We start from the raw sequence: 25,522 nt of genomic DNA on the forward strand, positions 1-25,522 counted from the left end.
ACATTTTTTTCTCAGGGTGGAAACGCGTTCATTTCTTTTATTCTTTAGAGCAATTCTCTCTGCTTTCGAATACATTGTCAATTGAGGAATTCTCGATTACCCCTTGGAATAATTTATCAATTGAGGGCTCGCCGGCCTTCGGATGGCCCCGATATTTAGATGGGGCGGTCAAAAGACGCCGGCGACTTAAATCGCGACACCAAGGAAACCCCCCCCCCCCCCCCCTCGGGATGCGATGACGTCGACTTGGCAAGAGCTCCCATGGTTCCCTGGACCGGAAGTAATCCATCGAGTTGAGCGATGATGATGTCCGAACGGTCACCCGGGTCATCGTCAACGCAGTGGTACCGGCCGGCGCCGAACGACGCACGCAAACGCTCTCGTTCTCTTTCCAATTTTTTTTTTCGGTCCCAAATCGAGCCCTTTCCCCCGTTTTCAATTTTTCCACCCTTGATCGATCATCGATGACCCAGTTGGTTCGATAATCGGGCCTTGGAACGGCGCAGATAACCGGAAACGCGAGTGATAACCCGCGACCGGCGCCGAACGACGCATGCGAACGTTTCCTTTCGGTACTCAATTTTCTTTCAGCCTCAAATCGTGCCCGTTCCCCCGTTTTTAATTTTTCCACCCTTGATCGATCATCGATGACCCAGTTGGTTCAATAATCGAGCCTTGAAACGGCGCAGATAACCGGAAACGCGAGTGATAACCCGCGACCGGCGTTCTCGACGCACGCGAACGTTCCCGTTCGGTTTCCAATTTTCATTCAGCCTCAAATCGTGCTCTTTACCCCGTTTTTTATTTTTCTACTCTTGATCGATCATCGATGACCCAGCTACTCCGATAATCGGGCCTTGGAACTGCGCAGATAACTGGAAACGCGAGTGATAACCCGCGACGGGCTCCGAACGACGCATGCGAACGTTCCTGTTTGGTTTCCAATTTTCTTTCGGCCCCAAATCATGCTCTTTCCCCCGTTTTTTATTTTTCCACCCTTGATCGATCATCGATGACCCAGTTGGTTCGATAATCGAGCCTTGGAACGGTGCAGATAACCGGAAACGCGAGTGATAACCAGCGACCGACGTCCTCGTCGGTCGCGGATTATCACGTCCTCGTTGCGCGCACGTTATGAGCCTTGTTAAATATATTACTAATTTTTTGTTCTATAAATTGTGCTCGATGACGCATTGTTGATAATCCTGCGAAGGTACTGGTGGGATCTGGGCCTTTAAATCGGAACGAAAGTGGCTGAAATGATCAACTGGATCGCGAACATAGGGACGGTTGGTGGGAGATTTGTCACTCGCGAGGCCTGATTTTTGGGAGGCGAGATTTGAACATTTATGAAGCTCTTCTCTTCTTCAAGATGATCCGGGGGAAGATTCGGAGGATGTTGAAGAATAGGAAGCATCGCGAGTTTCTCTGAGGGCCGATAACGAGTCCCGGAAGACACCTTGATATCTGCGTCTCTCGAGTTCCCCAGAATGTGAGATATCACGAGTCGCTCTAGAACTGCCATCCACGTTTATTCGTACAGTCCATAATATTTATTCCTATACTTGAAAATGAGGAAATATTTCGCCATTTCAATGTATTTCTTGCAACAAAGGCTGGCTGTCTCCAAAAAGGGAGGAGAAAGGAACAGCTGTATCAAATGCTTCCCGAACATATTAATTCTTATAGAAATAATATATCCATAATCCTAAAAACAAAGTGCAGCCACGTAAGGAATAATACGTTCGTTTCAATCGTATGTACTCTAATCTTACTTGCATAGACCCGATCAGCTGTTATCTAGCCACGATTTGAATGACAAGAAACAAAAGTATTCCCCAACATTCTCCGCCTTGAATTGATAAAATAACAATTTTATTTTTCATTTGACATCCCGCTCGAAGTAATATGTTCATAAGAAATGATATGTTCGTTTCAGTCGAATCTAGTTCAGTCCGGCCTGAATAGATTCAATCAGCTGTTATCTAGCAACAATTTGAAAGAAAATAAATATTCCCCGAAATTCTCCGTTCTGAATTGATGAAATATCAATTTTATGTTAGCTTTGATATCCTGGACGTTCATTTTAAGAAATGATACGTTCGTTTCAGTCGAATCTAGTTCAGTCCGGCCTGAATAGATTCAATCAGCTGTTATCTAGCAACAATTTGAAAGAAAATAAATATTCCCCGAAATTCTCCGTTCTGAATTGATGAATTATCAATTTTATTTTAGCTTTGATATCCTGGCCGACCATCTTGAGAAACGATACGTTCGTTTCAGTCGAATCTAGTTCAGTCCGGTCTGAATAGGTTCAATCAGCTGTTATCTAGCGACATTTTTAAACAAAGAAGAAAACATCCTCCAGCACTCTCCGCTCTGAAATGATAAAATATCAATTTTATTTTAGGTTTGACATCCCGGCACGAGGTTAGAACCAAGAAGAGCGATGGGCAGACAAGTAGAGGAGAAATAGCAGAGAGTGGTCAGTCGTGGGTAGCCAGCCTGCATTGACAAGGTGGAGGAGGAGGAGGAGGCGGGGGAGGCGGAGAAAGCGAAAAGTAGAAGAAAGGGAGGAAAACGGTGGAAAAGTCGACGAGAGGTGGCGAATTGGTCGAAAAGGCGAAAAACGAGCCCGGAGATGTCTCGGAGGCAGGCTGGTCCAGGGATCTGGTGCTGGGTTTGGGTGCTGGGCGCCCTGGGGACCACCGTGGGTCAGCTGGTCCAGCACTGTCCACCCCATGGTCAGATCCACCCTTGCTCCTGCACCGTAAAAAAAGCAGGACTGGACATCCTCTGCGAGTTCACCGATTTATCCCACATCACCAAGGCCATGGACGTCCTCAAGGGCGGGTCGAACGTTATCTTTTATCTCAAACTAAGGCACAACAACCTCCCAAAACTCCAGGGCTTCATATTCTTCGGCCTTGACATCTGTCATCTCACCATCCACAACAGTAGCCTCGCGGTTGTCGAAGAAACGGCCCTCAGTTCCGTGGGTAAGAGTCCATTCGGTCTGATTATCTAGAAAATGATAAGCAAGTTCAAGGCCAAGCTAAATGAGCAAGACCGACATCGATTTGACTCACCATTCATTATTACGGTCTTTCACGCTAAGATTTGACGTTTCAATTTTGAGTGGAGTTCAATTCCTGCTTTATACCCATGTTGCACTTGTTGATGGATATTAATTTATATATATATTTTTTTATTGCGCTATGGTGTTCTCTGAAATGTACTTAGGGGATGTAACTCGAGAGAATTCGACGTTGTGCGAAGAGAAAAAAATTCCCCTTTCGAATTTTTCTATTTGTACCGCGACTTGTAATTTGTTAAGCCTTTGGCATTGTTGAAGATGGACCTTGAGGTGGTCGTTGTAATGGAATCGAGTATTTTGTTACGGATACAGGGAAGGCGTTGACTCAGCTGGACTTTTCCCAAAATTCCCTGGTCTCTGTCCCATCGGCGGCCATGCGACCTCTTCATCATCTTCTCATCTTGAATCTGAATCATAACAAGGTCGGAGCTCTTCATGGAAAAGCCTTCGAAGGTCTCGACACCCTAGAAATTCTCACCCTCTATGGAAACAAGATCTCCAACATAGAGCCGGACGCCTTCAAGGGGCTGGATAAGTGAGTTAGAAATACCCGTCGTTCCAAAGCCAATTTCCCGAGGCGAATTTAAGAGCCTTTTACTCTTATATTCTATGTATATACACGAGCGCCGTAAAAAAATGTCAGGATTAATTAATAAATGTCCCGGCCGTGGTGTTAAAAGGAATACCGGCTCGATGCATCGGTCACATTCATTCGACGTTTTCACCCCTCGCGAGTGATTGAAAATGTTTGGAAATGTGTGTAAATAGTGGAAAACACTCGGGAAATGTTCGGGAAAAATGTCAAATATTTCTTCTGGCTTGTTCTTTATTTATCTCCTTTTTTTTTTTCTCTCTGGTGATGGACAATCGGCATGTCGGGGAATGTGTATGTCCTGCGTACTCGGTATTATGGCGTGTACCATTAAATCTCATGATCGATACGGTGTTAAAAGGATTGCACTTCCGGTGCAAACAAGTGCAGCCTGCCATCTTTCACTTGCACGTGGATATGACCCGAGTTTATTACCCTCGTGTCGCACAGAGGATGACAACGAAGCTGCAATTTCAGAGCAACAGTAAATTTTCGAAAGTACTCGCGAGGTACTTTTATGCCAGAAGAGCCTGATAATTAATATCCACCATTTCTCCTTTTCTTTTTATTTATTTATTATAACTACCCCGACAACCGACTGGGAGCCCGGAAAATTTTCGGAAAATTCATACTTTTCTGGATTTAAAATCCCAGTTTTAGGTAGTCTGTTAAATTCGCAGGAAAATTCATATCGAGTCGTCGAAAAATACTCCGTACGGGAAATGCTTGAAAACAAGATGGCGGGAAATATTGAAGGGGTCAAAGAGTGAGGGAAAAAAATACTTACACGATTTATCGGTGACCTAATTATAGTAATTGATGTCTACGCGATCCCCTCTCGGTACACCCACGCAGTGTGGTAACAAGTACGACATAGGCTTGGGTCATAAAAGGCTCGGCGAAAAAAAGGAAAAAAGGGAGAATTGGAAAAGGAAAGTTCTCAGCATCCGGAAAGATCTTTCCACAAAGGGTATATCAGACCCGAGGAGGCAGAATAATCATTCCGGTCGTTATAAAACATGGCGTCGTTTTTCTTTTTCTTTCCTCCCAGCCGGAAATTGAAGCGTCTGAATCTCGGAGGAAACCAACTAACGAGCATCCCCACGTCTGCACTTTCGACCCTCGATATGCTGAAGAAGTTGGAGCTGCAGGAGAACCACATCAAAAGCATCGAGGAGGGCGACTTCGAAGGTAAAACAGGAAAATGGGATCAGTGAAGGGTGGCGTTGTGTTTTTATTAAAGAGTCCCCCTGCAGGGTGGCATTTAGAAGGAAAGGACGTCGTTGTTTCCGAGGTGGACGTTTTAACAAAGGCCGAGGACTTTCGACAAAATGGCCGCCCCTTGCGAGTCCTCCTTAACGTCCCTCACCTACGTGACGCATCAGGCGCTTTTCGGGAAGGGAAAAGTTTTCCCCTGGAACGCCTCCCTCGGGAAAAGCGACGTCAAGGGAGGACCTACGAGGCGGAGCAGCCGGAATATTAAGGGGCTCCCTGCGCAAGCTTTTCTCGAATTTAAACGCACCACGCGAAGGAGATACTGCTTAATTTATTCCTACATGGGGTGGAAAGTATTCCGGCACCCGGGAAATAATTACGGCGTAATTACAGGTAAACGCGTGGGAGGGCTGGAGGAAAAGTTCGAGGGATCGGAAAGACGTGTTGGAAAAACTCGAGACAGGGGAAGAAGCGTCTCTAAGGATCTCGTTTCGGGATCTGGATCTCCCTTGGAAGGGAATTCGAGGGAGGAGAGAAAATGGATCGAAAAAGCAGAAAATTCCTGGGGGATGAATCGGAAGTATTTGGGATGTCGGGAAATAATTCCGGAATTACGTTTAAACGTAGGAGGATTGGGAAAATTTCCAGGAAAGAAGGGGTCGAAAAATCAGAAAATTCCTGGGGGATGAATCGGAAGTATTTGGAACATCGGAAAGTAATTCTGGAATTATGTTTAAACGTGGGAGGGCTGGGAAGATTTCGTGGGATAACCAGGAGTAATTTTGGAGGGTGATTTCCGGAAGGGGGGTGACCGTGTTGGAAAACTCGAAACAGGGGAAGAAGTATCTCCAAGGATCTCGCAGTTCTCTTGATCCACCCTCTCCTGGACCCGAACTCGAGGGGGAGTAAAAATCGGCAACTGCGGGAAATTCGAGGCGATAAATCGCCTCGAATTTAAGCGGCGAGTCATTATCGCGGCTTTTTTGGGAAAAAGGATCAGGGGCAGAGGGGAGGGAAAGCCCGAAGGATGTAGCCATTAATCTTCGGGCATGGAAAAGCCTTGGAAGAACTTTAGAGCTCCTCAAGAGCGCGAACTATGAAAAAGCAACCCCGAGCGCCGCCATTTTGCCGACGTCAAGTACTTTCGGGGAAAGGAGGCACAAACGAAACTCTTAAGGCCCCTTCTTGCCCGACCCGGCCAGAAGGGGTGGAAAGAAAATTAATAGTTCTAGATTAAAGGGCGAAACGCCGCGGGTTGGGGTTCCTCCACTTCCTGGGAGGTTAACCATGAATGCTTTCTTCGACTCCTCGAAAAGGGGATTTTCTGCAGGACCAAGGAACCCCCTCAAAGCTCCGGCCTTACTTTAACCATTTTCCAAACACTCCAACCGCCGGTTTAAAAATCTTCGGACACGACAAAGTCGGTTTTCAGTGACCTAGGGGTGCGAAACTGCGATTGTAATTTTTTCATCAAATTCTCTCCCCCATTTCTCGGTGAAATTCACGGTTTTCCGGGGTTTTCACGGGTTTTCAGGGGCTGGGGGGAGGAGAAGGGGCGAATTAAGGTTTTACCTTTTTCCTTTCGCAAATAACAGAGCCCGGGGCTCGATAATACGGAACGAAAGGGGAAACGAGTTGGGATTAAAGGGCGGCGAAAGAATCACGAGCGAGATTTCGCGCAGGGTGGTTTCCTTTCTTCTGCTCGCATTGAAGAGAGATCGCCACTCGATAAAGGACATCAAAGCTCGAGTTCTCTTTCTCTTTGATTCCAGGTCTCAAGAGTCTGGACTCCCTGGGATTGGCTCACAATTATTTGAGAGAAGTCCCTGCTCGCGTTTTCTCTCATCTGACGCAGCTCAACTCTCTGGAGCTCGACGGGAATCAGATCACCCACGTGGACTCGAACGCCTTCATCGGGCTCGAAGGTAAGGAAAATGGCAGGAAAGAAGGTGAAAGAAATATTTTCAGGTTCGGAAAATCAGGTGAATGTCGGAAAATATTTTCATCAAGTGGCCGACGAGTCGCCTCGACGTGGTACTCCAGGAAAACGGGCGACTCCCTCGGGAAAGCTCTCAAAAGTGCCATTGAAAGTACTGAGGCTGACGACACTTGCCAAGTGGCATTTGCTGAAGTACTGTCGTAGTCCCTGGTGACCGTAACAGTCGATTAAACAATTTAGGCGAGGATGAAAATGGCATGAACTTTACGAGCGCCGCTCAGGAGTGCAATTCCTCCTCTCTGAGATATTCTCCCCTTTACGAATTGTTTTAATTTATTTATTTGTTTATTCAAATCCTGCACTACCCACTAGGAATTTCACTCTCTCTTTCTCTGCCTGAAAGTTCTCCCCTTCGGGAATTATTTTTATTTATTTATTTATTCAATTCGAACTTGAAGAGCGCCACTCTGTAGTGCCATTCTACTCGCTCCGTAAATTCTCTCCTAGGCGAATTATTTTCCTCTATTTACTTAAATTATTTATTCAGTAGTTCTAAAATTGAGAAGGGTCATCGGAATTGCCAATTGCGTAAAAGGGGGCCGGTCCTTCGTTACTTTCTATTTTTATTCAATTACTTTATTACTCTGCTCCGCCTTCAGGATGAGCCCGAGGAAAAAGGAGCGAGCGGCGCGCACCGGGGCCGCAACTTGGAAAATTAATGTTGAAATTGCAGTTGAATTAGATCCAGGAACTTAGGGCACTTAGTCGCGGGCTTTGCAAGTTGCGGATCGCAGACTCGCCGTAGCATTTAATCATTGTAACGGCAAGTCCTCCAATTACGAGGTCGTGCTCAGCTGGCTGTCCGATTAATCGGATCAGGGAGAATTTCCACCTGGCGGCACCTTTGAGGTAGTTTTTCATCCACCCCTGAAAATCATTCCCAGATATCTCCTCAGGGCAATCTTCATCCGAGATACTTTCAGAAATAATTAATCTGGAATCCCATGAATTATTAATTTATCGAACCTTCCCAGAGATCCTCCATCACGGGATCTTAGTCATTTTCACCCTGATAAAAAAGAAATTCTCTGTGCATTATAAACATTTTCGAAAATTATTTATATCTGAGTTTTTAATCCTCTCCAGTAGAGAGACAATGAGATGGCCAAATTACAAGGTAGTGATAAGACGTCTTCGCTTGAAAGATTTTTCAAATTAATTTATATTTCATTTCTGGGAATGACAATTTCACAGTCGAGGAAAATTTAAATTGTTGGGGGACCATCGGATGCTCTTTATCGCCTCGTTAAATCGGATTTGCGAGGGTCTAGAAAGTAATCCTTAAGGTGATATGAAAGTGTCATATATGCATACTAAAAAGTCAAAATATTGATAAAACTTTCCTCCAAATTGGGTGCACCGGATCATTTGAAACTCCATCGCGAGATTATGGAGGCCCTAAGGAATAATTCAATGCTCGAGAAATTTTATTTTTCGACCAAAAATTTGTATTTATCTCGGACAAGGACCAAAAAAGAGATTTTTTTTCGAAAAGTAAAATTTCACGATCGTCGCGTTCTCTCTTAGGGCCTCCATAATCACGTATTAAAGTAAAAGATAATTCGGTGCACCCAGTTTGGAGAAAAGTTTTATAAATATTCTCATGTTTGATATGTATATAGAATGACTCTTTCATATCACCTTAAAGTTAACTTCATCCTGGAATCGCGATATCAGTAATTCTCTGTAAACCCGTCCCTCGATTTATGCAGTCTCGGTGCGGCTGCAATTCGATCGCGGTGTAACGCGGTGCACCGCACATCACGTGCACCTGGGGCTTTGATAAGGTGTCTCTACACATTGTAGAGAAGGTGAGCCGGCTTGGAAAAATGGTGAAAAGGAGGAAAATTCAATTTTTTCCAGAGAACCTTCAATATCTGCGACTCGGCGACAACAATCTGCACTCCGTGCCGAGCGACGCTCTTCGGCGCCTCCACCGTCTTCGTCACTTGGATTTACGAGCCAATAATATCACCGTGCTTCCCGAAGACACCTTCACGGGATACGGGGACTCCATAACTTTCCTGAATCTCCAGAAGAATCTGTGAGCATCCTCGTTTATTAAGGTCCCCGAAATCCGGCCGTCAAATCGACCCCAAAGTCCCCAGATTCGATCTCCACCCTACGTGCCTCGATTCCCCTAGGGTCCCAATCGCGAAGTTCCCAACTTGGTTAATTAAGATACCTGGTGGTACCACCTGTATGAGAAGTACTACTTGCCTTGGAAGGGAATGCACATCCTCTGGGTACACTGTTAAAAATCCGAGCCAATTTACCTGCATTTCTAAACACCTAATAAGTGAAGTTTCACATAGAAAAACGTAAAATGGAAAAGTTACTAATTAGAATACACGTAACATGGTATGTTTACCGTATTAGCGTATTTTTAATTGAGTTTTCATTAACTTAGCTTGTGATATTACAGATGCAATGTGATTTTATCGCAATTTATCGTGGCATCGAATTAATCAATGATTGAGTATATAGATTTACATGGGCGTTTTAATCAGTGTAATGAAACGATTAAGAAAATTCATTTCTAGGGCTTTCTTTATTTTCTTTTCAGGATCAAGATCCTGCCTACCACCGTTTTCGACAACCTGAATTCCTTGGAGACTCTTAACCTGCAGAATAATAAACTTGTACACATACCTGAAGAGGTGACGGAAAATGTCGTCGACACCCTTCGCGTTATCGACATAACAGGTGAGAGAGTCTTATCAAAGGGTGGGAGAGTTAAACGAGTGGATTCGTATTTTATTCATATGTAGGCATTCCAAAAAAAAGTTACACCCTTAGCCTTGGTGACAAATTTTCTCTCTTTCTGCAGTGACAATCAAACTTGTCCAATAATTGCACCAGAGACGTCATAATCAGATGACTCTTTAGAAAAAGATATTCGTTAATTTATGAACTGAAATTGCAGAAAAAGAAAAATATACACCTGCCGATGGTAACTAATATTGTCTTCGTGAATTAAATTCTGCTTTCATTTTCATATTTATCGGGAGTACAATTTTTTTTATTACGACGTGAATTACTTTTATCGTGGTCGAGGAAGAGTTAATGTTGATTATTCAGGGAATAACTTGATGGAAATATTTCCAGTCCCGAAAAGGATGTATGGACACATTTTAATATATTAAATTACCAGCAGATATATATAAATAAATGTCAAAAGTTTTCAGACAACCCGTTGATCTGCGACTGTAAATTGCATATACTAAATGATATAATAAATTACCAGTAGATAGATAAATAAATGTCAAAATTTTTCAGACAACCTGTTGATCTGCGATTGCGAATTGCATATACTAAATGATATAATAAATTACCAGTAGATAGATAAATAATTATCAAAATTTTTCAAACAACCCGTTGATCTGCGACTGCGAATTGCATATACTAAATGATATATTAAATTACCAGTAGGTAGATAAATAAATGTCAAAATTTTTCAGACAACCCGTTGATCTGCGACTGCGAATTGCGATGGTACTCGGCGTGGCTGAAGAACCTCCGAGATCGAGATGACGAGACGATGTCAAAAAAACGCACAGTCTGCACAATGCCATCCGAACACACGGAATATGCAGTGCAAAATATCCCTCTGGAAAGGATGGGATGCATCGGGAAAAATGCAGAAAGGACCTCTCGAGGACATGCGTCCTGTTGCTCGGCGAGCATAAATCTATTCGTCCTTTTCACCGGGGCTTTGACGTTTATTTAACCAAGAAACCGACGCGGTCTTCTAGAGCACGTCTTGCGAAATGACTTTGCAAAATGATTTTGCAAAATCCTCGCCGACATACGAAGACGGAGAAATTCTTCAAGGACCTCATCGTGGCGGGATGTAAATGGCAAAATAGCAAATCGTGGCAAAGCAACCCTCAAACAGAAGAAAAACAACTGATACGTGCGACGTTATCATTAATCGTCATCATTATTGACGATTTCAGTGGACAAGATCGAATTTAGTTATAAAGACATGTCCCCTCGCTCTCCTGCGCGAGAGAGATTAATTATTATTTATCTTCTTGGTATTTTACTTTTGGGTTTCTTTCTTAATTGTCCTTTTACTGGATAGCAGTACGTCGTTTTGTGGGACTTTTGGAACGGTTTTAATTTTTTTTTTCGGGCAATTATGAATATTAATTATCAGCTGGGGTTCGACTTTGGGCAGCGGAACTGCCATACGTGTCTTGCTTATGGATGCAATTCTGCATATTTGCATTGAATCGGCGCGCATGCATGCTTCGGTTATCTCGCAATGTTTCCTCCGAGCTGGATTTAATTACAGGCTTCTATGCGGTATGAACAATGTAAAGCAATTATGCAATTACCGAGGAGCGTTTAATTCTAGGATCAAGTGGTGCGAACTAGGTGGCACCGTCGAGGTGCGATTCTGTAAGATATTGATATGTTATTGACATGTTACTGACATGTCCCGATGTAAAAAAGGACGTCGAAAGTTTAGACCTAAGTTTCCGTTCGAGCTTCGTCCCCGCTAATCAAGATGATCGATTAATATTATATTTTTCTGCAATCTAAGTCCTCATTTCTTTCCTTTAAGCATAAATTAGGGTCTGATTTCTCGAGAGCAGACATAAATATTAACATTACAGACTTTTTTAAGAAACGCCAAGGTTTGTCCCTAGGAGGGAGTATTTATTATCGCAATTTTCGACGGAGTTTCGAAAATCTTTCCCGGATGGTCCAGCGCGAGATATATTTTATCCCAGGAGATGAATCGACGTTATTTTTGTTACTACTAAATGTTAACTTCGAGAATGACAAAGTACCCTTGACAATCGTTGCGTAGCTACGTCAGCTTGTAAGTGAATTGTTTAATTGAAATTCAGAGATCATTCTTACTTTATTACATAAAAACATAAGCGACTCCTCGAGATGAGCTTATTTATTAGCGATACTTTACGTTTTTATTTATACCATTTACGCAATTAGGATTGCGTTCCAATGTCGTAGCGAATTTTTCCCCTAGAGCTTTCTTCACCGTATTGACGGAAACGTCAAGAAAACTGAATAACAAACCATCATTAATTTTCCAAGAAGTTAACCTCGAGGCAATTAGTGATTAATTAAAGATTTGCGAAGGAGCGACTTTTATTGGGCGCGTCATCAAAGTACGTAAAAGGGAAAAGAAAGTCTAAAAAAATAAAATCGAGACATATCGATCGAGCTTCGATCTCGGGATCATCGATCAGCCATTACGGATGAGCTTTCTCATGCCGATTGATACATATCAGAAGGGATGCCAAGATCAATGATTTGTGATCATTTTCCTCTCTTTGATGAAGAAAAAACGTCGAAGGAGGGCTTTTATCATACATATCAGCTCGATATCGAACGAGCGGCGAGATCGAGGTTTACCTCGGTTCGACATTTCGAGACTGGAGTGATTTATATCGACAATGATTACGAATTCATGACTGATCAATCGAGGTGGGGAAATCGTGTCGAAATGTCGAGGCTCGCGCTATTCAAGGACTAACAATGACGGAAAGTAATGCGACTCGCAATTGTCTAGTTATAATTAACGCCGATAATATAGTTTAAGGCTTAAGGATTACCACGACTGCGTACCGAAACTAGTTAGAGATAAGTGCATAACCGCGTGATTCACAATCATGCCGTGTTCCGACATTACGAGTTGGTGGCCTCCGATTTGGAAAAAGAAGACAAAAGAAAATGGCAGAATTTTTAACAATTCATAATTGGCAGCGAGAAAAAATTATTGACACCGCCACGGGGAATTCTCAGTGAAGGAACACGGTTATTACGGGGTAGAAAATTGCGCTGAAATTTGGGGAAAACCGATCGGAGTAGAAGTTTCGAGGAGATCTTGAAAATTTCCTGATGTCAGTCGAGCGACTTTTGTACGGAAAATAGGAAAAAGAAAATGTGGCAAAAGAGCGAATCACCGCAAAAATTACTATTAATTACTACGCTATGGAATTGCAATGGCGAATCGCTGTAGTGGAAATGTTGCCGGGAATGACCTCGAGTAATAGGTGATTACTATAAATGTTTCTATTGCATTGTTGGCAAGCTTGGAATTTTCTTTACATTTTCTGTAACAAGTTCTCGAGGTCCTTCCCGAAATTTTCATTTCAGCGCGACATTAATTCCATTTGCCCCAATGACGAGGAAGACGTCAGACATACATATCATTTATATATCCCAGATTTGTCCGATAAGTAAGAATGATACATATATATATATACACATAATTATTATACAGCGTATATATACGTTTTGAAAAAGCTTGACGCTTTGCCGTTACACGTCGTACATATACATATCCGTAACATATGAGATTTAAGAGGATTTATTTGTTAAAAATCTCTACACGTTACATATGCATATAAAATATATTGAATATATAAATATATACAAATATATATACAATTATACACACAACTCGGACGCTGTATCAGGATCGCGAAGTGATACCTTTCATTTAAATGAAATAATTCATGAAATAGTTAGACAACCTGATTTACCATGGCCCTATTATAATTGAAAAAAGTAATTATTATTCGATATTCAAAATTGTTTAAAGGGGAAGAAAAAGAATTTCGAGAGGATGGGATGAAAATTCAGGATTCCAAAGTCGCGAGATACAGGGTGACGAGTTTTTCGCCCGAAACCTTTAGAAACTAGTCCATAGTGGTTAGAGGTCGTTAGAACTCCCTAGGGATATAGTGGAAAAAAAAGTAACTAAATAAAACAGATATACGCACGAGGGCCCTCCCGGGCTCGCTTCTGGAGGGCCCCAAAGACCATGTCGAGACATATCTTTGCCATGGGGTATCTCGTCGAGTGCGCCCCCTTAATTAATTACTAACAATTATATGAGGTATTTTTGTACAGTCTCTTACAGTGTCGGAAAGTTGCCTGCGCCCCCGACGAGGGTACCCGGCACCCCTTTGCGGCATTTCTTTCCTCCTGAACGGCAATATGCAAATCCGCTGCAGCCGGAACTCGGACAAGGGGAAAGAATTGCGTTAGAAATTATTAAAAATTACTAAGAATTACTAAAAATTACTAAAAACACCGGACGACGTCCAGGGAATATTCCTACACCGAGGAGGAAATTCAATGAACCAAGGAAATTTGAATGGTACCAGAGAAATATTTGGTTAAGAATAATCATTTGCCTTAAATAACCTGAAACAAATCTTCATGATGCCGACGAAAATGTTGCATTCGATTTATTCCAGTTTATTCGAGTCTAATGATTATACTTTGAATTAACAAAATATTTCATTTGGTACTATTCAGGGAAATATTTCTCTGGTTCAATGACACTTTTTTTCCGGGTAGGTCAGGGGGACGAAAGTGCACCTTTCGAACCTAAATCTCGTTTATGTCGAGTGTACCTAGGTGTAATGCATGTCGCACTTAATCGACCCTCGACCTGTATGCAAATTTCGAATAATTAATCTGCACACACGTCGCGGGGTACGCGAACTCGTATCCAAGAGAACAAATGAGAGGTTACCTGGGGCATAATCAATTGATAATTAATCCTTCAAACGCTATGCCTAACGTTATGTAGATTTCGCGCTTATAAGTGCACATACACATATGACGATGCGTGTGTGTTCATATGGCGTGGCTCGATTGTCGTCGATGTATGTATATCGATAATTCGAGGCTTGTCGAAGCCCTCGGAGGTGTCTACCGATATTGTATAATTATCCAGATTCAAACGTTCTACGTGTCATTTATTATCTTGTTGAACTATTACTGTGTATGTGTGGCACCTTGAAGTGAATAAAGATTAACTAACCATAATCCTCCGATCGATAGATAATTTCCCAAGTTTCTCAATTTTAAAAAATTAAATTCTAAATTAAGTACACTGAGAAAGGAATATTATTGAATCAAAGGATTATTTTCTTAATTTAAAGAATAATTATTTGACTTAAATGAGCGCGAATAAATCCGACGCAACGTTTATTTGGAATTATGACAATTATTCGAGTGAAATAATTATCCTTGAAATTAACCAAACATTTCTTTGGTGCAATGAATCGTTTATTCTCAGTGTAGGAACATTATTTAGGTAATAAGAGGGATAAACAATTGATTAGTCGTCAACCGAATCCTCGACATAGTGTCTCGGTCGTCGACAGAGAGATTCGCGAATCGATCCCTATTTATATATCGAAAAGGTAAATTAAAAAAATTAAATTCTAAATTAAGTACACTGAGAAAGGAATATTATTGAATCAAAGGATTATTTTCTTAATTTAAAGAATAATTCTTTGACTTAAATGAGCGCGAATAAATCCGACGCAACGTTTATTCGGAATTATGACAATTATTCGAGTGAAATAATTATCCTTGAAATTAACCAAACATTTCTTTGGTGCAATGAATCGTTTATTCTCAGTGTAGGGACATTATTTAGGTAATAAGAGGGATAAACAATTAATTAGTCGTCAACCGAATCCTCGACATAGTGTCTCGGTCGTCGACAGAGAGATTCGCGAATCGATCCCTATTTATATATCGAAAAGGTAGACCGTCTCGCTTTGACATCGACGTCTTATCTGATTGGCCAATGAGGTCGTGCTACATTTATCGAGGCTGAAAGTGGCTGCCAAAAGCGACTCTTTTCTAAGCTCAGAAGCACCTAGCAATCGACTGCACTCCTCTTAAAGGACGCAACCAAGATTAAACTGCTGTAAACTATCGCTAGAGCAATCGGTATAATGCTTTCCGTATGCGATCTCGCCTTGAAATTGCATCAGGTCAAGATACACGTGTCTCTTGACATCGAATCGACATTACCGAGCTGCCAATTCGATTCGCATCGAGAGAACCATTCGATCCATGTAATTGACATTAATGGGAAATTATTAGCAAATTTTAATTAACCATCCGGAACGATGAGAGTGACGTCGAAGAACTCCCTGAAAGTCGCATTTACTGAGTCCTCTTAATTTATGAAAATTAATGTCATTTCACCGAGAAATTCCTTATCGGTGAAATTATTTAAGGGTCGTTTATTTTTGCTGGTCGATTGATTTTTTTCAGGGCCATCAATCGATCCTGTCACGAATTGCGTATTATTGAAATTTTTGCTAATTACCAATTAATGATATGTTCAGGAATTGCCAATCATTGGAAATGAATGCCACTTCATCGAGAAATTTCTTATCGGTGAAATTATTTAACGATGGTTTATTTTTGGTCGTCGATTCAAGGTTCGGGTTGATCGATTTTTTAGGGCCATCGATCAACCCTGTCACGAGTTGCCAATCAGTGACATGGCGAAGAGAAGCGATCGAAGTGATCGAAGTCATCGGTGCAATTGTGGGGGGTAGCCTTCGACCAGATTAACCAGTCGATTCAAAAGCTTTTTATAGTGTTCCGAGCCAACAGATGATCGTCGTTGACCGATTGACACTTAGATGATGCGTCAACCTGTAGTAGTGATGCACTAATTGGTTTACTGTCACCAGACGAATCCATCAGTTAACGAAAGACCGCGGAAAAAAGACGCAGCCAGCTCCTTGTCGCCTTTTGCGAAGAGTGTCTCGACGCGTTTCAATAATCGTTTCGAGCCACCTTTGTCAAGACTTTCCCGCCAGACAAGACAAGGAAAATGGTAAATTTCTGGGATCATTTCCTCAAAGTTTTGCGACGATCTTTAAAAACGTAACCCGGGGGTTAAAATCGATATCGAAAACAAGTAATCGCAGTGTATTGTGCTCCGAGTGGGAAAGTGCATTTTGGATTTTGATTCCCAATGTGCAGTGATTGTTAAACAAAAAAAAAGTATATTAGCCACAGTGAACTCAACAATGCCTCGAAGTGCGACTGAAAATCAGATGAACCTTTTTTCTTTTTTTTTCTCTTTAAAGATCGACATCTAACGAGTCCATTCCTTCCGGAGGAAATTCGCGTTTCAGATTTCGTTTCCCAGATTGCAGAGTTCCGAAAGTTCGTCGGGAATTCGGAGTTCCGAGTTATCGTTTCCCAATCGAGTTCGCAGAGTTCGGTAACACCTGCTTGAATAAACAATCAACGGGTATGAAAATTTGGAAACTTGTTCGGCATGTCGGAGGGTATTCAAAGGAAAATTTGGAAACTGGTTCGGCATGTCGGAGGGTATTCAAAGGAAAATTTGGAAACTGGTTCGGCACGTCGGAGTGTATTCAAAGCACGCACGAAATCCTGAAGAGCTTTTCCTGGTCCAAGGCCTTTGATCGGGACCGAATCCGATTGTCTAATTCCGAGTAAAACGGAGCGTCGAGTCATCCGAATTTGCATATAACAATTTAGAACGGGGAAATGACTTCTTGGCACCCATTCGGCCGACAGTAAAAATTTTAATTGTCTCTCATTTCTCGCCGGTGAAGCGATCGTTATTTTCGCAGCAATTGCCCCGAACGAAAGCCAACTCATGACACAATCATTAAAATCATATCCTTATCTTCCCAGGCGTTGGAGGGTGGACTGAGCAAGGACCAACTTAAGCGTAAGTGCGAAAAATTCCTAACACCTCTTATTAACTGCAAAAAAGAAATATTACTAAGCTCAATCCGATTTTTCATCGAAGATCGACGCCGAAGAAAATTACGAAAAAAATCAATACACTCATCCGATTTCTTACCGCATATCTAATGATGGCGTTCGACATGTTTGACACTGAAAAGAATGATGAAAAACATTAATACACTCAATCCGATTTTTTATCGTATATCTAATGATGGCGTTCGATGTGTTTGACATCAAGAAAAATTACGAAAAAAATTAATACACTCAATCCGATTTTTTATCGCATATCTAAAGGTGGCGTTCGACACGTTCGCCAGCAAGAAAAATTATGAAAAACATTAATACACTCAATCCGATTTTTTATCGCATATCTAATGATGGCGTTCGACATGTTTGACGCCGAGAAATGAGTAAAAAAAATTAACATACCCAATCCGATTTTTTATCGCAGATCTGAAGATGGCGTTCGACACATTCGACACCGAAAAAAAGGGAGAGATAACCAACGACTTAATCAGCACAATTTTGAGCATGATGGGCATCGAGCTAAAGGCAGACGTTCTTCAAGAAGCCATCGCAGAGGTCGACGTATCTGGTACTAATGTCAATTTAGAAACAATCCTAGGTAATAATTTGGATTTTAAAAGTAATGATCGTGACTTTAACGCCGATTCAGATTCCGGTTCAATGAATTACGAAGAATTCTGCCAACTGGCTGCCAAGTTTTTGGAGGAGGATCAAGACACGGAAGCTATCCAACAGGAGCTTCGAGAAGCTTTCCGCCTATACGACAGAGAAGGAAATGGTTATATCACCACCGATGTTTTCCGCGACATCCTTCACGAGCTTGACGACAATTTGTCATCGGAAGAGCTGGACATGATGATCGACGAAATCGACGCCGACGGTTCCGGGACCCTCGACTTCGACGGTACAAATTCCCGAATAAAATTCCCCCTACTCCATTTCTAATTTCTACACGACAATAAATAATGACATGATAACTAGTATCCCGATTTAAAGCCGAATTTAACTATTTCAGAGTTCATGGAGGTGATGACAGGCTAAGTCTGCCGGATTTCGAGTCGCCCTATCACATACCATCTTCGACTCGACTTTGTCCTAAGCTGCGATGTTTATAATTAAATGCGACTGTAACGAGTGAACGAAATAATACTCATTTGCAAGGACCACGAGTAGACCCGATTGATTTCCCCCCGAGGATTAATTAAATTAATTTTTCCTCGCGTACAATTTTTTAGATTAATGCGGATCATGTGTATGTAGAGATGACCCAAATGGCGCACTATTACGAGATGTTTGGATAGAGACGGATTTGCCTCCAAAGGGACCAGGTGTATGAACGAACGCCTCTATCCAAACATCCGAGGCTACTAATTCCGTCCGAGAGCCGTACAAATTCTCGCGAGCTCGCAAATTAGCCAGGCGACACGAGCGATTGAGCATCGTTTGTCATTAAAATCCATGTAAATGCATCTGGTGACGATAAGTCGTTAGGCGAAGTTGGCAGTCAGCCTGAACCCAACATGGTTCTAGGCAATGGCCCTAACCTGTATATTTTTAGCTCTTCTAATTATACGACCATAAGCCAGTTGAGAAGAGCTATTATATTTAGGCGAATCCATTGTCGAGAGATGCTGCGAAGATCTGCTCGAATCATCGCGGATGATTCTCGACCCTCGACTACCATTTTTAGCGAATTCTTCAAGAGGATGCCGAAGATCGCTTCTTTTCCCAGAGAGTCATGAAGAGCTGCCACCTGGTGGCTCGTTCACTTCCTACGACTGGTTTGATAGGTGTCATGTGGACTGTTAGGTTTCGAATTGATAAAAAAAATGCGACAAACCTGACAGATGTCACGTGGACTGTCACCTGACATATGCCATGTTTTTTTATCTATCCATCTTATCATCAATGAAACCTTACGAATTGATAAAAAACATGACAAACTTGATACATGCCACGTGGACTGTCAGGGTCGGAATTGATAAAAAACATGACAAACTTGACAGATGCCACGTGGACTGTCAGGGTTCGAATTGATAAGAAACATGACAATCTTGACACGCGTCGATCAGCAGATAGTAGCGAGAAGGGTTTTTCAAGAGCAATCTTGAAGCCTTGTTGAATTATTTTTCTACTCTCGTGAAGATAAAGACCTTCTCCAGGATTTCAGTATCATTCCTGATGACGATAATAAATTTATAATCCGCAATAAATTCGTAGCACGTGCCGATTTGCATATTGTCATGATCTTGGCCTCAATTTGTTGTTTTAATCTCACGATGAACTAAGAGGAAAGGCTGACTTAATTCTTAATCCATTAATAATTAGTTTAACCCTTGCAATCCTTTGTCGTGGGTGACTCGACATCAGCAATCGACATTTCAATAATTGGGAGTGCAAAGGATTAATAATGAAAGGAATGGTGATTCTGGATTTTTACAGGGAAAGTAAAGCGAGCTGAAGCAGAGTCCTCCAGACAAAATCACGGCATTAGTTCTTCGCAACCCTTTTACATAATTTTCCAGTGGTTGGCGTGTTTCCCCCCAGGCGGTAAATCAAAGTTTCGCGTTTCCCTCGATTTCCGGGAACCGTCAGCTGAAAACACACGTCGCCTTAATTTCACGATCCACGGTTGATGAAACGATTCGGGCCTATCCGATTAAAATTTGGCTCCTCTAGTGTTGGATCTGACAAATGCAGCTGCGACGACCAACAATCGTTCCGGGTGATTTGACTTTTCTATATTTGAATTTCCCGCCAATCTCCGCCTCGGCGACAATACCGGGCCAAAAGGGGATCGCGAGATTTCCAGTCGATTTCCGATACCTTCACCAACTGCTATCGTCTTGGAAATTTTTTGACATGTACTTGCACTCTCCTGCTTCCGAAAAAAAATTTTGTCTTTGCAAAAAGTCCGGGAAAAATTGGTGGGAAAAATTCCCGGGGGACCTGGTCTACCGAATCGAGGCTTCGCCGAAAGAGGGAGGAGACGTCCTCGATGAATTTGAAAGCTACTAGAAAAGCCTCGGGTGTTCCCTGTTAAAGGCACGTGCCAGGAAATGCTTGTAATCACTTAAATCTGAAGTTCAGTGCCAGTTTTCAGCCGGAAACTCGAATAGGATTTAACCAGAGGGTCCACTCTTCTGGTGGCTGTCTCGAAGATCGGTACCCGTCGTCGCAATGGCAAGTTCCTCCCTGATCAAATCCCCATAATTATCCGAAATTTTCTCCCAATCTCAATGAAAACCCTCGAATTTTTCCGCGGTGAACCTCTCATAAATCGGGTGATTTCTTTCCTTGCAGGATGATCTTAACAAGGACCAGATCGTGCGTAAGTAGAGTGACTCGCGTTCAGGCAGAAATGTGGAAATAATAAAAAAAAAATATAAAAAAAAACACAGAAATTGAAAATTAAAAGGACGACAAGCAACGCCGTCCCTTCCCACGCTGTGATAAGTGAAAATAGTGCGATAGTGGTTGACCGGGTGGTTTTTGAAAATTTTCAAATTTTCCTCCCCAGTCCTGAAGAAGGCTTTCGATGCTTTCGACCACGAGAAGAAAGGATGCATCGGGACAGACATGGTTGGGACAATTTTGACAATGTTGGGTCACGAGCTGAGCGAAACAACGTTGCAAGAGATCATATCAGAAGTCGACGAAGATGGTAGGAATAAATTGAAACAATTAACCGGAGTTTACAGCTATAAATTAACTCTGAAAAAGAGCGCCGAAGAACCTTCACTTCCGAAAACAAGTCATTCCACGAAGTACTTCCGAGATGGTTGCAAGTTAAAGGAAGTAAGAAAGGAAAGATTCGAGTTATGGCCTCCTGGGGAGCGGCACTTTTTCTTTTTTTTTTTTTCCGTGGATCCAATTTGATTTTTACCAGTTTTCAATTTTAACCCGACTCTGGTGATTGGCATTATTGACTGGGGCAATTTAACGTCGGCTTGCTTTTTGCGCATCAGGAGGTAAACAAGGCATTACTCGAAACGCTCGAATTGCTCCGTAAATCGGAAAGCCATAACTTACTGGCCTAATCGTTGCTTTTGCGAGCCTCGAGAAAACCAGCTACATACGATGCAAATATTCGGTACAATTGCTCGCGTGTAATACAATAGCTAAAATTGCTCCGTTTTTCTCGAGTTATTCGGAATGTTCGAATGGACTATATAGACCAATTCGCGAATGGAATTGCTCGTAATAAAGGAATTCTTCGTTTTTCCGCCGAGGAATGCTTGAAGAATTTCGAAGACATTCGTGGATTTAGCAATTGACAATTTAGAAGATATTCATCGAATTAGTAATTCCCGGTTTTCTTACGTGAATTCTGATTTTCAGGATCCGAAGAGCTGAAATTCCAGAAATTTTTCACTTCGGAAGCTTAATGAATTTTGACGGCGTTAGTTGATTTTATGATCTGCAATTTTGCGACGTGAATTTTCATTTTTAGGATCCGGGGTGCTGGAATTCGAGGAATTTTGCACCCTGGCTGCGAGGTTCCTCGTAGAAGAGGATACGGAAGCGATGCAGCAGGAGTTAAGAGAAGCTTTTCGACTTTATGATAAGGAAGGGAATGGTTACATAACTACGGACGTATTTCGAGATATTCTTCACGAGCTCGATGATAAATTGTCCCCTGAAGAGCTGGATCTCATGATCGAGGAAATTGATGCCGATGGATCGGGCACCCTTGATTTCGATGGTGAGTTGATTATCAGATCAATTGAAGTAAGTAATTGGTAATGTTAAATGAAACCTAGGTGATAAGACGTCGACTGATTGAACAATTTTCAGAGTTCATGGAGGTAATGACGGGCGGTGATGATTAAATTCCGAAAACGGCGATAAAAATGACGCTTTGAAATGGAAATGACGGTTCGATGCATTTCTGGGGATGCAGAGAAGGACATAATAATGCATATCTATGCGGAATTAATAAGACAATTAAAGAACATCTCGGGAAGACATGCGATCGCTGAAGAAATTCCATCACATGACGTGTACATATCATTTGAACGTCCCGAATAAAATAACTTCCGCATGTCATGGATCTCCGATTATTCATAACATTTTCCACCTGCTTAGCAAAGGAATAATTACGAGAGAAATTTTCTATTAGGTAGAGCCTGAAATCAAGCTGCAAGAGTTGCACCCAAGTAGGAACGGTCACTCCAGCTCAGGCGCGGAATTAAAATTCATATTTCCAGCAACAACGAGTGAAGAAATGAAGTACGTAGTCTCATTTTTACGATCTTCCACTTCAGGATTGTCATCGCAACTATTAACAATTAAAGATCTCTTGTATTATAAATTTTGATATAGCGCCCAAAATCAGTCTATCTGATTTTCATCAAAGTACTACCAATTGTCTACTCGTGAGGACAAATGGAGAAAGTAACAATGTCTTGCACAGAGACTTCTTTGTCGAATATCGACTTTCCTTCCTAGTAATTATTTTTTTCCCTTCGATTCACACGTGAAGGTACTCACGGTTACCCATGAAAGGAACCGCAGTGTCAAGAGTCTCGCCACTTATGGAGTCCATACCGAGTAATACAATATACAAGACCCCATAATTTCCATTCCGTTTTAAGGTGACGTACTGAGTAACATTATAAACCATAAAAGCCACGGCCTACGAGTTTAATTGGTTCGTAGGAGCCTAACCAAATTGGAGACATTACATCCTCCCAGCACAGCCATTGCACTTGCATTTCCCACGATGCATAATAATGCACGTTGGTGCATTTACGTGGGCGAAAATTCCAGTTCATAGTTTCCATTCTATTCTCTCATCAAAGTCACAAGACCAGCCACAAAGATATCCATTTCCTGCAAACAATAAATGCAAAATTTGATTCGACACCCCGTTCAATAATTAAACAAATTCCTCCAAGCCATACACAGATAAATATTTGGTTGACTGAATAAAATTTGTATTGGTTAAACCATACAACCATACCATACATGTGCAACTAAATGACTGACACGAGTAAATTCTATGCCTGAAAATTTTTCATCACATAAAATATTAAAGTGATTTGGTACATTTAATCAAAATGTCTATCTAATTTTTTTCGAAATGAACGAAACGAGTTAACCAATACAATTTTAGACGACCGAAGAAGAGTTTGGTAAAATGAGCTGAAATTAACCAAATGCAGTCGATTTTGTTAAATAAACTAAATTTTTCTACGTGCACGCAGGTTTACGATTTAACGGAATTTCAGGCGTGGAGAAAAAAAGAACTTGTTAGTAATCATGTCTGCAGTTACGTATTAATTAAGAATTATATTAACATTGGAACCGAACGGCTCACGGCGTTACATAAAATCTTGATAATTCCAGGAGGTGCCGTAAAAAGCATCGCTTGAGCATTGGCTCTCCATGGATATAATGCGTTCTCCTTAAGCCTTGCCAGGAGAAAGCTCTATGCAAATTACCGCGGGAAAAATGAATGAAATTGTTCACGAGGTCCGGCGATGACGCAACGCGAGCCTCCACGTGGGTCGAAAATCTTGGGGTAGGTCGCGCCTCCACCGGGAAACTTTCAATCGACACCTGCGGCTCGATATGTATCGCAACGAGCGATCGAGAACAGTCTCGAAGTCGGCTTCGAGAGGTCTGAAAGGTCTCTCGAGCGAACACGTGAACAATCTCCCGGAAGTGGCGCGGTCGAACTTTACGACTCGAACAAGACGATCTATCGAATCGAGCAGAACATAGATCGCTAACTCGTCCAAAAATCGGAATTACTTAAAAGGACAGAAAGAAAAAGAAAAATGTCTCTTCAGAGAATTTCTGTAAACCCACCCATTAAAAATCATATTTATGAAATGAAAAACAGAGGGAAGAAATATTCCTACGCCGAGGAAAACATTCATTGTACGAAACAACTGTATTTTAACTTCAAAGACTGATTGGCCAAAATCAAGTCAAATAAATTTTCAATTATTTGAGTTCTTTGATTTCTTAACAAAATTAATCATTGCCACTGTTTAAGGAAATATTTCTCTGGTTAAATGAAATTCCATTTTCTCAGGGTGTATTTGTTATCCAAGAGGACATCTCTTCTGGGGAATTGTTAGGGGAGGGGGGAAATTAAATGTTACCCAATTTTTTTATTTTTTTTTTATCGGAAATAGAAGGGAAATTGCGATTGTCCGGACCTTCACGTTTATGTAACCTGCGCGCTAATTTTTTTTTTATAGTCCACGTCGGTGGCAATTTTCAGCCGGTTAGTTACGCCTGCCAATTGGCACCCGGTAAACGTCAAAGTGACAGCTGTCAGCTGGGAACGGATTCTGGGGAGTTCGTGTCGAGAATTTTCAGCTCTGACGTTTATGGGTCGGATTTTTCTGGGCTCGATAAAAAGGGATCGCTGGTCGATTTTCCTCGACCGGGTACTTGGATCGATAATGACACGCAATAATACGCACCGTGGGAAAGACAAGGTGCGTCACTTCCGGTCTCCAGACTCGATATTACACGATTTTATGAGTTATCGTTCTTACTCCTCGTTATGTCATTACGCGTAAATCGGGCAAATCGGGTTTCCGTACTTGTGAGAATTCCCCGGAATTTATGAGAGAAAGAGAAGGAAAATGTTTTATAAGAAACGGTGCTCGATAGTGAAACTTAATTACTTCGTACGCAGTGAGGCGATAGTGTGAATAATCGGAGTTAAAACATCGATTAGTGAAGTCATTTAACATCATTTCATATCTAATGGCGATAGGGAAATTATGGACCAATCATGGTTTAATAACGAGGTTTATGATTCCATTTCTTCTCTTAAATTATGTATAATTATTATTCCCTTTAATTGATCGACTCTCTAGCTCGTATGTAGCAATAACGCGCGTTAAGAGGGATTTAAAAATATTAATTAGCGAAATTATTAAACGTTATTTCATGCATGATGGCTATAGGATAAACCATCGGTAAGTAGAAAGTAGCTGACAAAAAGGGGCAGCAATGTCTTCGGCGAAATACCTATTAGCATACTGTATCTTGGTATTTATCTTTGCTTTATACCTCCCTTGCTTTATGA

The 25,522-nt window shown here is 41.7% G+C and overlaps 3 protein-coding genes across 4 annotated transcripts; all 3 read left to right on the forward strand.

Moving 5' to 3' along the window:
• Positions 1-1,389: 1,389 nt before the first annotated feature.
• LOC105695699 (chondroadherin-like protein) lies at positions 1,390-14,724 on the forward strand. Of its 2 annotated transcripts, none has more exons than XM_012417503.2 (8): positions 1,390-1,492; positions 2,411-2,999; positions 3,410-3,632; positions 4,741-4,880; positions 6,677-6,829; positions 8,767-8,947; positions 9,470-9,609; positions 10,365-14,724. In XM_012417503.2, the coding sequence occupies exons 2-8, from the start codon at positions 2,642-2,644 to the stop codon at positions 10,631-10,633; spliced, it is 1,464 nt and encodes a 487-aa protein (XP_012272926.1). In that variant the 5' UTR covers positions 1,390-1,492; positions 2,411-2,641; the 3' UTR covers positions 10,634-14,724. The 2 variants fall into 2 exon arrangements, with proteins under 2 accessions (XP_012272926.1, XP_012272928.1); XM_012417505.2 differs by lacking the exon at positions 10,365-14,724 and adding an exon at positions 10,092-10,182 and having other exon boundaries at positions 1,394-1,492.
• A 1,577-nt stretch (positions 14,725-16,301) lies between these two features.
• Positions 16,302-18,630, forward strand: LOC105695808 (troponin C). Its single transcript, XM_012417749.1, has 5 exons — positions 16,302-16,546; positions 17,383-17,419; positions 17,891-18,034; positions 18,116-18,370; positions 18,482-18,630. The coding sequence occupies exons 1-5, from the start codon at positions 16,544-16,546 to the stop codon at positions 18,505-18,507; spliced, it is 465 nt and encodes a 154-aa protein (XP_012273172.1). The 5' UTR covers positions 16,302-16,543; the 3' UTR covers positions 18,508-18,630.
• Positions 18,631-20,520: 1,890 nt separating this feature from the next.
• LOC105695454 (troponin C) lies at positions 20,521-22,519 on the forward strand. Its single transcript, XM_012416993.2, has 5 exons — positions 20,521-20,649; positions 20,770-20,797; positions 20,987-21,130; positions 21,920-22,171; positions 22,264-22,519. The coding sequence occupies exons 1-5, from the start codon at positions 20,647-20,649 to the stop codon at positions 22,296-22,298; spliced, it is 462 nt and encodes a 153-aa protein (XP_012272416.1). The 5' UTR covers positions 20,521-20,646; the 3' UTR covers positions 22,299-22,519.
• The last annotated feature ends 3,003 nt before the right edge of the window (positions 22,520-25,522 follow it).

This window comes from Orussus abietinus, unplaced genomic scaffold (assembly GCF_000612105.2).
Source record: "Orussus abietinus isolate OABI.00-Male unplaced genomic scaffold, Oabi_2.0 scaffold33, whole genome shotgun sequence".
NCBI lineage: Eukaryota > Metazoa > Arthropoda > Insecta > Hymenoptera > Orussidae > Orussus > Orussus abietinus.